Source organism: Abramis brama (genome assembly GCF_963993115.1).
Source record: "Abramis brama genome assembly, chromosome: 22".
Lineage (NCBI taxonomy): Eukaryota > Metazoa > Chordata > Actinopteri > Cypriniformes > Leuciscidae > Abramis > Abramis brama.
The window spans coordinates 10,010,366-10,027,689 of NC_139984.1; the positions used below are offsets into that span (position 1 = coordinate 10,010,366).

At 38.9% G+C, this 17,324-nt stretch overlaps 1 protein-coding gene across 1 annotated transcript in view; it reads right to left on the bottom strand.

The window, feature by feature from the left end:
• Positions 1 to 1,632: 1,632 nt before the first annotated feature.
• bmp7b (bone morphogenetic protein 7b) overlaps positions 1,633 to 17,324 on the bottom strand; it is a 64,160-nt gene continuing 48,468 nt past the window's right edge. The window contains exons 3-7 of the mRNA XM_084097955.1: positions 13,980 to 14,128; positions 11,521 to 11,724; positions 9,931 to 10,007; positions 4,351 to 4,461; positions 1,633 to 3,304 (exon numbers count right to left, since the gene is read on the bottom strand). Coding sequence (XP_083954081.1) covers positions 3,155 to 3,304; positions 4,351 to 4,461; positions 9,931 to 10,007; positions 11,521 to 11,724; positions 13,980 to 14,128 — 691 coding nt within the window. The 3' untranslated portion in view covers positions 1,633 to 3,154. The remainder of the gene's footprint in view (positions 3,305 to 4,350; positions 4,462 to 9,930; positions 10,008 to 11,520; positions 11,725 to 13,979; positions 14,129 to 17,324) is intronic.

Consider the following 17,324-nt stretch of genomic DNA (forward strand, 5'->3'; position numbering starts at 1 on the left):
TGAATAGTTATCTTTCACTCACAGCACACGTGTGCACAATCTGTTGTCGGCACGACAGCTAAAGCAACACTAAAGCACTGCTGGAGCAAGATTATGCTAATGCTTCACAAACAGACATTTGTGATTAGCACACAAAACATCCTGCATGCAAATGCCACACTTTAGCTCTCACTCCCCCCCATATTTAATTCAGTTGTGTTCAAAACGTGTTTACAGATTAAGCATTACTATTAGGCCGGATTTATGCATAAGGCATTTAGGCACGTGCCTATACTCGTTGTATACGTGCCCCCCGTTGTAACCAGGGGGACCAATTACAATGGCTGTGTCCGAAATCACATACTCTCTTGAGTAGGTACTCATTTTGAACAAATAGTTACTTCAAGACCGCTAAAAAAGTATGTTCTATATAGTATGCATGCATGTGTGTAGTATGAATGTAATCTGGAGATACTACATTCGCCATGTTGTCATGATCATGTGACCTACCAGCGTCAGTTGCGTCACTTCACTGCCATTCACAAATCCTCTCCCGTGGCCTCATGGGATAGTAAAGTGTCCATCGTATACACACTTCAGGATTTCTCCGGAAGTAGTAGGGCACCCGGGTACTTTATGTCAATACTTTTATGAGTACTGTGAATTCGGACATACTTCTTTTGTCACATACTGTTTTTCGCCTATGTATGCGATTTCGGATGCAGCAAATGTATTACAAAAAATAATTACAATTATTTTACAAATATTTATTATTATTATTATTATTTCACGCTAATGCTAAAACTCTGTAAGAAAGTTACTTTATTAATTAATAACATTTTAATTACTGTTTTTTTTTCATAAATCATTACTATTGGTCAGCCTTCACATCTGTCTGTGGGTTTTGCAAAAACGTAACCAATGAAAAGTATTAAAATAAGCTTGTGACTAAACCTCGTGACTCCATTGGATCCTCAAACTGTCAGTCAAACCTCATTTGTGAATGCAGTGCTGCACGCAAATTTGGACTGTTTTTGTCTTTGTATATATGTGAATATAGGCTACTGTATATAAGACTAATGTTTTATGTATTTGAGGAGCGGAGAGGTGTGCCTTAATCTTGCATTTGCTGTTGAGTCATAGCCAATCCTGTCATTTTATAACATGAGATTTTGGCCAAATAACCCTGAGCGCCCACATAGTTACAGCTACAATAAACTTTATAACCTGTAAGTTGATGAAAACATTATTTTGCCTGTCACAATATGAAGTAAACCCGGCCCTGTTAGTAATGATTGTTAGTGTTTCACTTTTCTTTAGCATTTGTACACCACCTGTTGACCAACTGGACTAGAGAGTGAGAAGAAAATGGCTGTAAAAAAAGATAATCGATAAAACTGGACTTCCTAATTTCAGTTTATCCAACAGGATCTTATTTGATTCTAAGATATTTTTAAAGGATTCTTGTTTATCCTATAAGGGTCAGTGCAAATTATATATGGATAGAAATGCCATTAGCATTCCTTTGGGATTTTTTTGTCAGAGAAAGGAGAGTAAACTGAGAGATATTGTGTGTGCGTGTCCTCGTGGGTCTCAGGGTCACTGCTGGGGTATGAGGTGCTCGCTGTACTCAGAGGACGGCCTGTGTTTATTCAAACTTATTTATTGGGCCAAGCCTGTAGTAAAACACTATCAGAGTCTGGAATGATATCCTCACCTCACATGCTCCTTATAAATGCCCATCTGTGGGGGAATGTTCTGTGCCTTCAACAAAAGACAAAATAAAATGACAGCAACCAGGTGAGCCGTGAGGCAGTGGAGGAGTCAACCAATAAAATGAATCCTCTTATTATAACAAAGCGATTATGGCCAGTGCATTTTCTTATTTCACTTGTTGTTGGCTTGGCAAAAAGTTAATTTTGGACCTGTCTAACAAATGCCTCTAACAAACTGTTTATCGTTCAAAAAATTGTCCTTGTGAAAAAGAAGTTAAAAAAAAAGAAGAAGTAGCATTCTTTTTAAAAAAGTATTTATTACGGAAAAAATATATACTTAGGTGAACTGAATGTAATGATTTCGGGGCACTTAATTTAAGTTATATGAAATGCAGTTAGCAGAAATGTAGAGTTTCCACTTAAGTAGGACTTTATATGTAATTTCATAATTACTTTGAAATATGGTTAAAGTTACCGCTGAATGTACTGAAAAGCATTTATGGTAAACTAAAATATACTTAAATGTCACTTCTAACTTGAGTCATATATTTAAATATATTTGTAATTTGGCAAAAAGTGTTGCTCAACTTAATTGGTTGGGGAAAAGTGTTGCTCAACTTAATCACGAATTAAGTTGCAATTTAAAGTACATTAACTTTAAATGTAATATCTAACAACACACTATGGTTACAATTTTAATAAAATACTTTACATGTGCTTTTTAAGGCAACAAATAAGTGTACTTGACGTACACTTCAAGTGCACTTCTTTTTCACAAGGGTGAAGAAACTACACTAGCATAGTTTGGCAAATACATTAATAAAATCCAAAAAATCCTAAAAATATGAAAATGAATGCTATTTGTTGTATACAGTACACTGATGTAATATTGTATCAGTGGTATATAACTTTATATGGCAGCTGGTAATCCCATATGTTGGAATTTTGTGACACGTCTGAATTAATCAACATATAAAAAAATAAATAAAAAAATGTATGGTCAAAAACAATTCTTTAAAAAAAAAAAAAAAAGTGTGGAGGACACATTAAAAACAGACCAGAAGACAAGGATGTTTAGACTCCATGTTGGAAGACCAGGAAAATAAATACACTTTTGTTTCTTTTGTTGAAAAACTATTTACACAGTAGAAAGCACAAGTATCATATAAAAGTGTGTACATGTGAGCATGTATATGTGTGCATACAAATGTTGATGTTTGTGTCTGGTAATTTCCTTTCTATTTCCTTTTTTTATACCATATTTAAAACATTAATTGTTGTACATATAAGAAAACTTTGCACATTGTCCATGGTAAAAGAAATCCTGGAATTGGCCTGAGATCTTCATATGGTTGCTCCTTTTTTATAACAAATGAGGAGCAGTCAGTTGTGTGACTGTGTGTGTATTGTCTATACTGTGTGTGTGAGTGAGTGTGTGTGTGTGTGTGTATGATAGGACTCTAGTGGCAGCCACACGCTCTGACCACCATGTTGCGGTATTTCTTCAGGATGACATTGGAGCTATCGTCAAAATACAGGACGGAGATGGCGTGGAGTTGTGTGGGGGCGCAACATGGTTTTGGAACCGTTTCGGGGTTGATGAAGTGAACCTGAGAAAAAAAAAAGTACAAAGGTCAAAACAAAAGTACTTGCACAGATAGAAGATAACGCATCTTACTATCTGTACTTTACAGTTATTGTATTGCTAGATGCAAGGTTAAAAATTGACACTTTTTTGGTTTTATTGAGTCGTTAATTGGTAGTTTTAGGAATTTAGCAACTTTAAGGGACGTTTATGCGTTTTGGCCGTTCATCTTCACAACAATGGCGTTTTGGGGGTCTAAAAACACAAACTTTTGAAAATGGGTTTCACAGTGCAAGTTCTTGAAAAAAAATACTGTTATCGTCTCTGTGTAAACTAAAAAAGTGGCATGTATACACGTTTTGGCAACGTTTCATCTGTGCGCGAAAAACACAAAGGAAAAACCTTTCCGTTTTTAGTACCCTTAACTTGTGCATCTTCTTGTTTGTCACTCATATACAAGAACAAAATAGCTAAATAATCCAAATGCCATGAAGACAAACATACACTACTGTTTCAATTGTTTGGGGTCGGTAAGATTTTATGTTTGTGAAGGAAGTCTTTTCTGCTCACCAAGGCTGCATTTAATTGGTCAAAAATACAGTAAAAACAGTAATATTGTGAAATATTTTCACAATTAAAATAACTGTTTTCTATTTGAATACATTTTAAAATGTAATTTATTCCTGTGATCAAAGCTGAATTTTCAGCATCATTACTCCAGTCTTCATTGTCACATGATCCTTCAGAAATCATTCTAATATGCTGATCTGATGCTCAAAAAATGTTTTTTTATTATTATCAATGTTGAAAACAGTCATGCTGCATAATATTTTTGTGGGATTGTTTGATGAACATGAAGTTCAAAAGAACAGCATTTATTTGAAACACATCTTTCATAACATAAATGTCTTTACTGTCACTTTTCATCAATCAATTTAATGCATCCTTGCTGAATAAAATTATTAATTTCTTAAAAAAAAAAAAAAAAGATGCAGCATTATAAATATTCATATCTGGTATTTATCATTGGCAGCTGTGGCAAAAAGTACATTTTGGACCTTAGAGGCTTACCAATGTCTGTACGATGGCGTGGTTTGTGGCGTTCATGTAGGAATTGAGAGGAAAGGCACATTCTCCCATACAGTAATAAGCAGCGTAACCCTCAGGAGCAATAATCCAATCCTGAGAGATGGACAGAGAATAGATCTGTTAAGACAACATCCACCTTCAGTCATAAAGCCTGAGCTAGACCTTTCCCAACCAGATGCTCTTCATTTTCACCATGCACGTCAGATCGCTCCGATTGTGATCACAATAAAGTGTAATTGTGTTGAGGTATGTGTAAAATGTTATGGTTCAAAACGGAATTTTGGGGGGAATGTAAATCCACATAGTAGAGTTGGGGTCTCCGAGTCCTCGCCAGCTGTTCTGAGAGAGTGTTTATGTGCTGTGATCCAGTAGGAGAGACAGATACGCCACAGGTGGCAAGACTATCGTGTATAAACAGAAATGAGGCTCTCCTATCTCTGCTTGACTGCTGTTGCTCATACTCTTCAGCCTAATGGAGTGAACGGCCTGATCTACACAGACTCGTAAAACCGTTTGAGCCATAAACACAGTTAGAGATAAAGTGGAATGTCGAGTGAGATGGAGAAGGAAACCTGCTGGAAAAAAATCAAGTTAAACCCGATTACGCTGGTTTTTGGAATATTTTAGCTGGTTTGTTGCTGATTGTAAGCTTGTGGTCTATCAGCCCTAACCAGAGGGGCGTTTCACAAAAGCATCGCTAGACAACTATGTTCCGTCATTATCAGCATAGTTTAATGAGTCGTTCAGCATAGTTCATAGATTTCCAAAAACCACAGTTCCAACGAACATCCGCAAACAGCATCCAAATTTGTGTGGTCTGAAATTTCTGAATGACAGCTCTCAAGCTGTGGTTAGAAGCAGTTTCTTGTTTGCATGACATGTGGACTTAATAAATCCTTATCTTGAGCAAAATAAGCAAGCTGACATTCAGTACAATCTGTATCTTTTATTTCGAATACATACAAATGTCATTTATTTTGTCAAGAGATTTAAAGCGCTGTTTTTGAAGAGTGCGCATGTGTGTGCTCTAGTAGCCTACGTAAGCAAGAGAAAAATGAGAATTAATCCTCAGATGCCAATAATCAGATGCTGATAATTTATAGCAAAAAAAAATCTCAAACAGATTAATTAAAATAAGTTCCCTTTCGAGAATGGTCACTTCGTATTGCATAGCTATACGCAGTGGGGAAACTCCTTTCCTCGAGAATATTGAAGTCTATATTTAAAACGCAATGCAGCTGCACAGCAAGTACCATCAGAGCAACTAGCTCACCGATTGGCTGTGCTGCAGCAACGATCCAATGAGATCCAATGAGACCCGAGCGCGTCAGAGCCCGCCAGAATGGGTGTGGCTTATAGCTATAAAAGCCCACCATTTCTCCATAAAATCTGATTTAATTTCCTTCAGCGAACTTCACGTCTCCGCCTCTTCGAAGCCTCACCGTCGAATCAAGCCCTTCAGCTGGAACGAGCATTCTCAGCGGACTAACGCCTTCTTCTCTTCGGAAGCCGCTTCTCTTCTGTCGCTCTTCTGTTTCAAGCACAGAACACCCGGGTAACCGGTCCCCCTTCACTAGGCGGCCCATCCCCAGTTGTCACTCTACCTCTATCCAATCAGGCCAAGGCCTGGCAAGCCAGCCCCGATGTAAATATGAGCACAAAACACAACACATGGGTTTCAGGTCCCCCTATGTTAGGCGGCCCACCACCATTTGTCATTCAACCCCTAGCCACACGGCCCCAGGCCTGGCAGGCCATCCCTGAAGTGTCGAGTTGGGTTTTAATCACTATATTCGCTCGCAGACCCCCGCGCTTTCAGACGGTCATCGAGACTTTGGTGAGAAGCGACGTGGCTCACGTGCTTCGCACAGAATTGATAAGCTTGCTAGCAAAAGGGGCCATAAAGAAAGTTCCCCATCACTAAGCCAGTCAGGGTTTTACAGTCGCTATTTCCTTGTGCCAAAGAAGGACGGCGGCACCAGGCCCATTTTAGATCTCAGACATCTGAACAAAGCCCTCATGAGACGGCCATTCAGAATGCTAACTACCAAACAAATCCTCACGCAAGTTCGCCCGGGGGATTGGTTTTTCACAGTTTATCTGAAAGACGCATATTTTCATATACAAATTACACCTCGCCACAGGCCATTCTTGAGATTTGCCTTCGAGGGGCAGGCGTATCAATACATGGTCCTACCGTTTGGCCTGTCTCTAGCACCCTGTACATTTACGAAGTGCATGGACGCATCGCTCTCTCCCCTGAGACAGCCGGGTGTAGCCGTACTGAACTATCTCGACGACTGGCTCATTCTAGCTTAGTCGAAGACCAAGTTACTGACTCACAGGTCCTGGCTACTGGACCATTTGGAATGCCTAGGGCTCAGGATCAATGTCTCCAAAAGCAAACTGTCACCCAGCCAGAACGTCACCTTTCTGGGTACAGTTATCGACTCAACGCGGATGAGAGCCCGGCCCACGCCCGAGCGCGCTCTCTCTATCCAGCGGCTGGTAGCGTCTTTCAGGGCGGGTGCTCACTCACCCCTCAGGAAATTTCAGAGAGCTTTGGGCCTCATGGCTGCAGCATCGTCAGTACTCCAATTGGGTTTACTACACATGCACCCCTTACAACATTGGCTCAAATTGGCCATGCATGGCACTCAGGGCGTGAACTCAAAGTGAACCACAGCTGCATAAGAGCCCTGGCTCCTTGGAAGGCTCCGAACTGGTACCAGTCTGGCGTAACCATGAGTGTGGCCCCCAGGAGGTTGGGGGGCAATGGTTGGGGGGCAATGTGCGAGAGCAAGCCCGTCTCCGGCCTCTGGTCGGGCCCGGAGAAGGAGTTACGCATCAACTGCCTCGAAATGAGAGCGGTCTGTTTAGCTCTCAGAGCGTTTCTGCAAGACCTGAGAGGCCACCACGTCTTAGTCTGAATGGACAACATGTCGGTGATGTCCTACATAAATCGTCAGGGCGGCCTCAGGTCAGGCAACCTGTATGGCATGGCCAGAAACCTCCTCCTCTGGGCACGAGCCAACCTGCTTTCTCTGAGGGCTGCCCATGTTCCGGGCATCCAAAATATGGGTGCGGACATGTTATCCCGAGACAACACTCCACCCGGGGAATGGTCTCTCAACCCTCAGACGGTCTGTCTGATCTGGAGTGTGTTCAGGAGAGCGGAGGTCGACCTCTTTGCTTCGGATAACAACACTCATTGCCCAATGTTCTTCTGGCCCAGGCGCCCGCTTTATGCATTTCCTCCTGTCTCGATGTTGCCGCAGGTCATCGAGCGGATCAAAATGAGCAGATGCTCGGTCCTTCTGGTAGCCCCCCTCTGGAAGATCCAGGTTTGGTTCCCAGAACTGGCACAAATGATGGACTCAGCCCCATGGCCTGTACCGATGAGGAAGGACCTCCTCATGCAGGCGAACGGGGCAATTTGACACCCTCGCCCAGACCTGTGGGCCCTTCATGTGTGGCCCCTCAACGGGTATCCTGGGACCTCCCAGAGAGAGTCCTAGATAATATTACTGAGGCTAGAGCGCCCTCTACGAGGCACCTCTATGCCCTGAAATGGTCAGTGTTCTCCAGCTAGTGCGCAGCTAGGAACCTCGAGCCCCATTCATATGAAGTACCAGTTGTACTCTCTTTCCTTCAAGAGCTGTTGGACGTGGGACGCTCCCCCTCCACGCTCAAAGTGTACATGGCGGCTATAACAGCCTACCACGCCCCTGTGGCTGGCCAATCACTAGGGAAAAGAAACCTCGTCGTTCGCTTTCTCAAAGGGGCCAGGAGGATGAACCCCCCTCGGCCCCCTTCTGTGCCAGCTTGGGACCTCTCCAAGGTCCTTGGAGCCCTGAACGGTCCTCCATTCAAGCCACTTCATTCGGCTGACCTAAAGCCTCTTTCGCTGAAAACTGCCCTTCTGTTGGCCAAGGCATCAGTTAAGCGAGTAGGCGATTTGCAGGCGCTCTCCATGAGCCCTTCCTGGCTGGAGTTTGGGATCGGTGACTCCAGAGTCACTCTCAAGCCGAGGCACGGCTATGTACCTAAAGTGCTCTCAACGCCTTTCAGAGCACAGGTTATCACGTTATCTGCTTCCCGGGCTTATGCCCTAGGCTCCAGTTCACGGCTGAGTCAGTTACGCAATACGAAGTGACCATTCTCGAAAGGGAACGTACTTGGTTACTAACGTAACCTCGGTTCCCTGAGAGTAGGGAATGAGTATTGCGTAGCCTGCCGCACTATTGCAACCTGTCAGGTGTCTTTGCTTCAGTCGATTTTACCTGATTTTATGGCGAAATGGTGGGCTTTTATAGCTATAAGCCACACCCATTCTGGCGGCCTCTGACGCGCTCCGGTCTCATTGGATTGCGCATTAGAGCCACTTCGCCATAGGATGTGCAGTTGCTGCAGCACAGCCAATCGTTATTTGAGCTAGTTGCTCTGATGTTACTTGCTGTGCAGCTGCACTGCGTTTTAAATATAGGCTTCAATATTCTCAAGGAAAGGAGTTTACCCACTGCGTATAGCTATGCAATACTCGTTCCCTACTCTCAGAGAACCGAGGTTACGTTAGTAACCGAGTACATTATTACTCCACCACCTGCGTGACATCAATAACCAGCGTGGTTGAATAACAAATTTGCGGCAATACGGTTTCAGTATACAGGTAGCAGCAAATTACATTGTTGTACAGGAAACGCACCTCAGATCGACCGAGATAGTTTACCACAAATGTATGTATATGTATATATATATATATATATATATATATATATATATATATATATATATATATATATATACACGTTTTAATATTCTGTGTCCACATTGAACTAATTTGTTCCCTTGTTTTGATTTAACTAAAACAAATACAATTTATTTATTTATTTATTCATTTATTTATTTTTCCCACAGGTCATGTGCAGAGCTCTGTAAGATACACTACCGCCTAAAAGTAGGGTCAGTACATTTTTTTGTTTTGTTTTTAAAGGAATTAATACTTTTATTCACCAAGGATGCATTAAATTGATCAAAAGTGACAGTAAAGACATTTATAAAAGATTCCTATTTTCAAGTAAACGCTTTCCATTTGTCAAAGAATCCTGACAAAATGTATCCACAAAAATATGTAGCAGCACAACTGCTTTCAACATTGATAATAATCAGAAATGTTTCTTGAGCACCAAATCATCATATTAGAATGATTTCTGAAGGATCATGTGACACTGAAGACTGGAGTAATGATGCTGGAAATTCAGCTTTGATCACAGGAATAAATTACATATTATATTCACATAGAAACTATTCATTCACAATTTAACTGTGTTTACTGTATTATTGATCAAATAAATGCATAAGAGACTTATGCTATAAGAGACTTTCAAAATCCTTATAAATCTTACCAACCCCAAACTTTTGCACGGTAGTGTATATAATTCCCTTTTGAATCACTTTCTGACCCCATGTGTTCTTGAGTAGAGCCAAAAAGAGGATAGATAGAGAAAGCAAGGAAATAACAATAGGAGATGTGGCAAGAACAAAAAAAGAGAAATATCACACCTGCCATCCAAGGTCTCGAAAACTAACGTACAGCTCATGTTTCTTACAGGCCTGCTTCTGATCAGCACTGCTGTTCTCTGAAAAGAAAGAGAAAGACAGATTGCTGTAGAGCTATAGAAACCTTTTACAGAAATGATAATCACTTACGATAAGGGTTTGCACATTTAAGTCCATGTCTGTTATTTTTAGAGTCAAATATATGCTAGAGCAGTGGTTTTGTCAGACTTCAAATGTGTGACGGGGTGTTGAAGCTAAGGCTAAACTGTTAGAGACATGGAGAAATATGAGGAATAGGTCTCTGAAGTTTGCCTGAATCCCTAACCCTCATACATATGCAGAACATCGACCCAGATTCATTTAATATCCATTTAACACTGTAATGCTATTACTGAGCAAAATAACCTGCAGAGAATTACACAGTAATAGGAACCATATGAACACTGACACACACTCTCACGCAAATTTTATCTCTGCTTCTCCTTTGCCTTAAAGGGATAGTTTACCTGAAAAAGAAAATGCTGAGCATAAAAGTTATTCATTTGACCCACTTAAGTAAGATTTAAGGATTTTACAATGTCATATTGTATTTATATGGTTAAAGTGTACTGTATTGATATAACACACTGCAGTTAAAATTATAAGTACATGTGCTTTTGTATGTTAGTCAACACATCAAAATTTGAAATGTTCTTTTAAGTAAAACTGACATTATTATGAAGTGCACTTAAAAGTGCATAAGTGTGTTAAGAAAAATATCATGAAAGTGTGCTCTCTTTAAGTACACTTAAGTGATCTTTTATTTCTTTATCATTATATTATGTGCAAGTACGTTTTTTTTTTTCAAATATACTTATAAGATTTGAATACTATTAAGCGCACTTCTCTAGGCTGAGTCCGAAATCGCCCCATATTAAATAGGGCACTATTTGTGGGAACGCCAATTTGTAGCGGTGTCCAAAACCATACTGGACGTTATACAGTGCACTGCAATAACGAGAGTACAACTGATGTACACTCAACGGCTAGAGAATACCCATAATGCACTGTGAGAGTCGTACCGAATGAATTCCCGTGTCTGACCAGAAGATGGCGAATCATCCATCCATCCATTTTCCAAAACCACTGGTCCAACAGCGTAATATCATACAGGTATAAATTACTTTTTACTTGATTATTAAATTGTTTAATAAGGTTTCCATGACAGAGTTCCAGATATCTTTTCATTATTACTGGAGCTGCCAGTTTGCAGAGTTTCAAATGATTATTAAACAGCAAGCACAAAATATGCAAAAGCGGCAGCCCTTCCGGCTCACTCAGTGTCCGAATTCACTCACTCGTTTTCATTCTCTCCTTCAATTGGACTATATTAGTGGAGTAATGTAGGGAATAGTGAACGAGGGTACGATGGGCAGTTTAGAACACAGCCCTAGTTTCATCTCTAAGAAAAAATGTTATTTCCACTTTCATTTGGAACCATAGAAAGTTTCCATAGAATTATTCTTTCAGTTCTGTTATTGCCATCTTTACATTTGCTTTCCTTTTTCACTTGCCTTCACACTTCTGTATTCAATATTGAAAACACACACACACCTGCAATATTGGCTACACGCAGTGCCTCCTGGCCCTTGGCGGTTTTGGAGCGGTTGGGATTGCGCTGCTTGTTGCCGCCCTGTGCGGAGCGGATGCTTCGGATATGGACCTCCGTAGCTTTGAAGAAGGCCACCATGAAGGGCTGTTTGCTCTGGGGGCCGCTGCGACCCACCAGCCCGGCCACCCATGGGTTCACACTCTGGCCTGCAGGGGGAGACACATACAACACTCATTTACCACTATCGGAAATCAATTACTAATTTGTTTTCCCTCTGAGATCTGAGAGGAAAGAAATACATCTTGGAATTGTTAATAAAAATGTTGACGGGTACAAATCCCAAAAGAGAAGCAGTCACAGCTCTGTGAAGTTATACGGGCCCCTTGAAAGATGTATTTGAATGTATTTCTGTGAATCGGTTCTTCAGAGAGACTGTTTAAACACCCCATATATCACTCAACGGGACAGTTTAGCAATCCTTTACTTTGTCAGAGCCATGTGGCCTAATAAATCGCGTAAAATGCATTATATAATAATCAGTTTGTCGGTCACAGTCTTATAAATCATGAGACTTGTGTAAGAAAGTGTGTGTGTTCTCCAAGAATATGCAATTTCTGGTGTTTATTTTGTGTAATCTCTCCCGCTCTCAAGAGCGCTTTTAGTTCACTGTTTACTCAGAGAATTCCAGCACTTACATCTGTTTCTGTGCCATCCTGGACTCCTTTTACCTACACAGCGGCTTTAGTATGTGTGTGTGTGTGTGTGTGTGTGTGTGTGTGTGTGTGTGTGTGTGTGTGTGTGTGTGTGTGTGTGTAAGTAAGAGGAAGGAATGCTCTCTCTGTCTGAGCGCCGAGGTAAAGTCGGGTTGCCGGTTGCCTACAGCGACAGGGCAGGCGTCCCGCAAGCATGTCTCGACAAGCTCGCTGATCTACACAAGCCCCATAATACACTGCACCTGTTTTCATGCTAACACTTAAAACCTGTAACATCCTGTACACACACACACACCTTCCTATCACGCAGCTACGGTACAAAACACACTCCCACTGCGGCTGGCTATAAAGTGAGTGAGTGAAAAGCATAGTAGATTCAATTCTGCATTGCTTAGAACTTACACTATAAAAAATTATATGATTAATAAGTTATGATAACATAACTTATCAAAATAAGTTAAGCAATTTTCTACTTTTTTATTATACAAGTTATACAAGATTCAACAAAAAATTGTAAAGTCAGTTTAATGTAATTTAAGTTGAATTGACTTAAACATCCAACTTGATTGTACTTAAAAATTTAAGGCAGCAACTTTTTTTTACAGTGGACTTCCAAACCAAGCATTGATATTAGACTAAACTTCACCATTAATAGTGATTTCTGCTGAAACTCTAGACTAAGCATTAGTGATCAACACAGGTACTTAATAAAGAGAGAACACTTTCATGACTATGCTTCTTAACACAATTAAGTACACCTTTAAAATGTATTAATGTCAAATTAAAAGTTTTAAGTCATTATATTTTAATAATCTTTGGTCGTGCTTTAAAGAAGTGCACTTATTTTGATGTGTTGACTAACATACTAAAGCACATGTGAAGTATTTGATCATAATTTTAATTACAACTAAAGTTTAAAAAAACTGAATGTACTAAATTGCAACTTCGTCATAACAATACAATTAAATATATTTAAATTAGTGCTGATATATATATATATATATATATATATATATATACTTTATTATTATATTTTTACAAACTTTTATGCTAGATGTGATTAAACGCAATTAATCGATTTGACGGCACTAATTTAAATACATGAAATACAAGTTACAATAGAAATTATATTAAAGTATATTTTAGTTTACTATAAATGCTTGTCAGTACATTCAGCAGTAACTTTAACCATATTTCAAAGACAATAATTATGAAATTGCATGTAAATTCCTATTTAAGTGGGACAAAAACACTAAAGGTCAACTAATTACATTTAATATGAATTTAAACTATAATACATTTTCATTTAATTGCAAATAATAGGCAATTAAGTGTCCAAAAACATTACATTCAGTTCCATAATAAGTACACTTTAAAAAAAAGTATTTTTAAAGTGTACTTCATTTTCAAGTCATTCAGATTAGAACAATACAAAATATTAAAAAAAAAAGATAAAAAAAAAGTGCATTTTCACCAGTGGTCTCAAACGTTTGGACCCCCACTGTAGATGTTTTTCTTTGAATGGCTTTTAAATGCAATGTAATAAATTGCCCTTCAGAGAGACTGTAAACATTTACTGAACTGAACTGCACTGAACCTAAACGGCGCACAAAAGCAAAGGCAAAACAAATCGAGTGCTGTGCAGTGTGGGCTCAGAAACGGTCTCATTTTTGCAATCTGTGATGCAACACAATGTTCATGTATCATATTTTGAACCAGTGACCTGTGGTGTTTGCACTTCCACTTACCATCTAAACTTTCCAGAGCCAGCTGCAGGCCCAGATTCCGGCCCGGGTTCAGCACCCAGTGGTTACTGGTAGCTGTGATGTCGAACACCAGCCAGCCCTCTTCTGCTGCCCAGATCACCCGTGAGTCCAGCAGGAACAAATCTGAATCCCTAATGGAGAGAGCGCATATGACAGCGTATCACACGAAACATAGCATGCACTGAGTGATTAAAGCAAGTAGGGAAATGTGGGGAAAGATGTGCCAGCCCCTTAATACTATGTGCAACTTGTTTTTCATATATATATATATATATATATATATATATATATACACAAACACAAAAACGTTTACTTCATTCCTGAATGAATCAGCCGTTTGAACTAATACCCTCATATTTATTTTGTCATACATATTTGAAACGACATGAGGAAGAGTAAATGAATACAGAATTTTCATTTTTGGGTGAACTATCCCTTTAATACCCTTGTAAAACCCATGTATCTCATGGCATTACTTAATGTGTAAATGTTTTCATACCACCTCTGAGCTGCAGTAAACGGTCTGTAAATATATCTAGATACCAATTCAGATGCAGCTTATAAAAAAAAATTATGGCCTAAAAGTTTGTGTAATAAAAGCTGTGTTTGTCACGGGCTGGTCTGCAAAAGATTACGAAAAGGGAGATTTAGAGTAAATGGTAGCATTAGCTTATAACAGTATAACAGAAAAAAACAAAGCAATAGCGTGTACTAAAACACATTCACCATTAGACAACGAGTGGAAAGAACTTAAAGACTTAAATACACAGGCAAACAAACTAAATACAAAACAGGTGTGCTCTAATTAGTGACATAATGAATAACAATGATGGCAGGACCATAGGAACAAAGACAGGCAAACTAAACGTCTATTATGAAAATCACAAACAGGCAAACAAAGGCAAATGAATAAAATATTTCTTTCTAAAGCTACTTTTTGTAATGTCTACTTGATGCTTTCTCAATGACTTTATCTTTTGGGAGTAATTTCTCAACCAAATTTGATGTGTGATTAATTTGCGATCATTTAGATGAAATATTTTAATTGATTGGCAGTACTTTTTACTTTACCAAATAGCTTTTTAAGAACATCCAATTTCGGAATACAGAACATACACTATTATACATGTAATGTATTACATTTATATTATTTAACTTAATTCATTAATTTTAATTTTTAATATTTAAATTAATTACGTCAATACATTACATACACATTTAATATATTACATTATTTAACCACATAAAATAATCCTCATCCTCCAAGGGAACCCCCAGATATTTATATGCTCCATAGTAACAGATACCTAGAATGATATTTGGATCCATTTAACCCCCTGGGGTCGGCAATCACGTCGGCGTGATCTGCTCACTTTTTTCTTATCAGTGCAAAAGAGACTCAAAATACTCTGTCGATTTTGATCTAATCGATCTTTGATCTCTGTCTCTTTGATCTTTTGATACAAGTGTTATACATCATTAACATTGTTAAATGTGCTTTTTGCCAAATAAAGAAAAATAAACATGATGCGAGTTCTGCCTTCTCTCTGTCAGTGAAGTCCATTCTGAAACGCGTCCGAAAATGAACTATAACTCAGCGAATACTCAGTCAAACAGGCATACGGACACACAGGCATGAAGCTTGAATTCTCTTCTTTTAAATTAAGTAATTTATATAAAAAACTAATATTCTCAGTTTATGTAATCTGTATGAAAAGAGAGAGATGTCAGCTGTTCTCATCTCAGCTCATTATGTTTTAATGTGACCCCGCCCACGGAGAGCACGCACTATTCAAACGCAAATGATCTGAGGCGATCCATACAAACCTGTGAACGCCCACATCAGCTGGATTTAAACACACCGCGAGTTTTATCAGACTCATGCACTTTATGTCGTCTTGCTTCGCTGGGTGGAATAATCTTTAGGAATAATTTAGTTTCACATCGAGGAACAATGGATCCAGCTATTCAGAGGACTGTAGTAAGTTTTTTATTCTTAAGTGCTTTGTTCTAATCGCGATATGCAATAGTGTCGGTAAACTGCAAAAGGACTGTTTAAATATGAATCGCTTGTCTGTGTGTGAATGAATGAACGGCACAGATTTTTACTACAGCTGTAAACAACAGCGCACACTTGCACTTACATCAGTAAACATGTTATTTTTACATGAACACATCTACTAGTTTAGCTTTTACCAAACTATATTGCTATACTGAGATGAGTAAAAATCGAAACATAAACAAATAACAAAACATATATTTACAAGGTAGATGTAAGCAACATCTTAATAGGTCAATAAAAACCTTCTCATTAAATTATTTATTATAGTTTTTTATTAGTGTCACATTTGGGGAGAGGATATATTCCAAAACATTCTGAAAATACAGTGAATGATGAGAATGAGAATTAACTGCATAGTTACTAGAAATGTTTATCATGGATATTATGCAATTTGCATGCATACAAAATAAGTCCTCGCATTCTTTACTTGTGGTACTCTCAGTGACACACCTGAATGAAAGGCTCATTATGCGGGTCATTGTCTATTCAGGTGTGAATCACGCCCACACGCATATTGCCTTTCCAAACAAAACGTGTCTTACAAAGTTTAAATCAATGTATTGTTTTATGTGAATGATTAGGCAGGATGATTTTCAGATCATTTTGAAGAAAAAAACTCTAAGCGACAACACCCATTATTCAAAAGTGGACACATATTTAGTATGTGTTTTGTGGCCCTATTTCAGAAACTTTAATTTTAAGTTTTTTCAATAACCATGCATAAACATTATTCTCTCAAAAATACAAACATGTACATACATGTTGCTCACATATTATGGTAGCCCTGTTTGTGCTAAATAGAGTGTAATTACACCTTTGTCATTAATATGTTTATAAGCAACTGAAAAAAGCACAAATGTCAGGGCATGTCAAAACATCTCAAGGACCCCAAAAACACCTCAGACCCCAGAGGGTTAAAGATGCGAAGTTCATGTAAACCTCAGTAAGAGGTCCAGAGATGGAGGGTAACTGGAGTGAACCAAAAGAAAAATACGTTCAGTGGCATCCAACTGATTCAAAGACTGGTACGAATCAGTCAAATACAAATCAGTCAAATCACCACAGACACGATTTAAGTCTTGTGTCTACAGAAGAAAAGACCAGCAGACATGTACTGTTGTACACAGGCTGGCAGGACTGACACCCTATTTACTACAGGTGTGACTTTTGATTTTTGCTGTTCACACAACAGCTTGAATAGCAGCTTGAATAGGCTACTATCTGTATGAACAAATAATAAAGTCAAGCCCCATTTCTATTCTCAT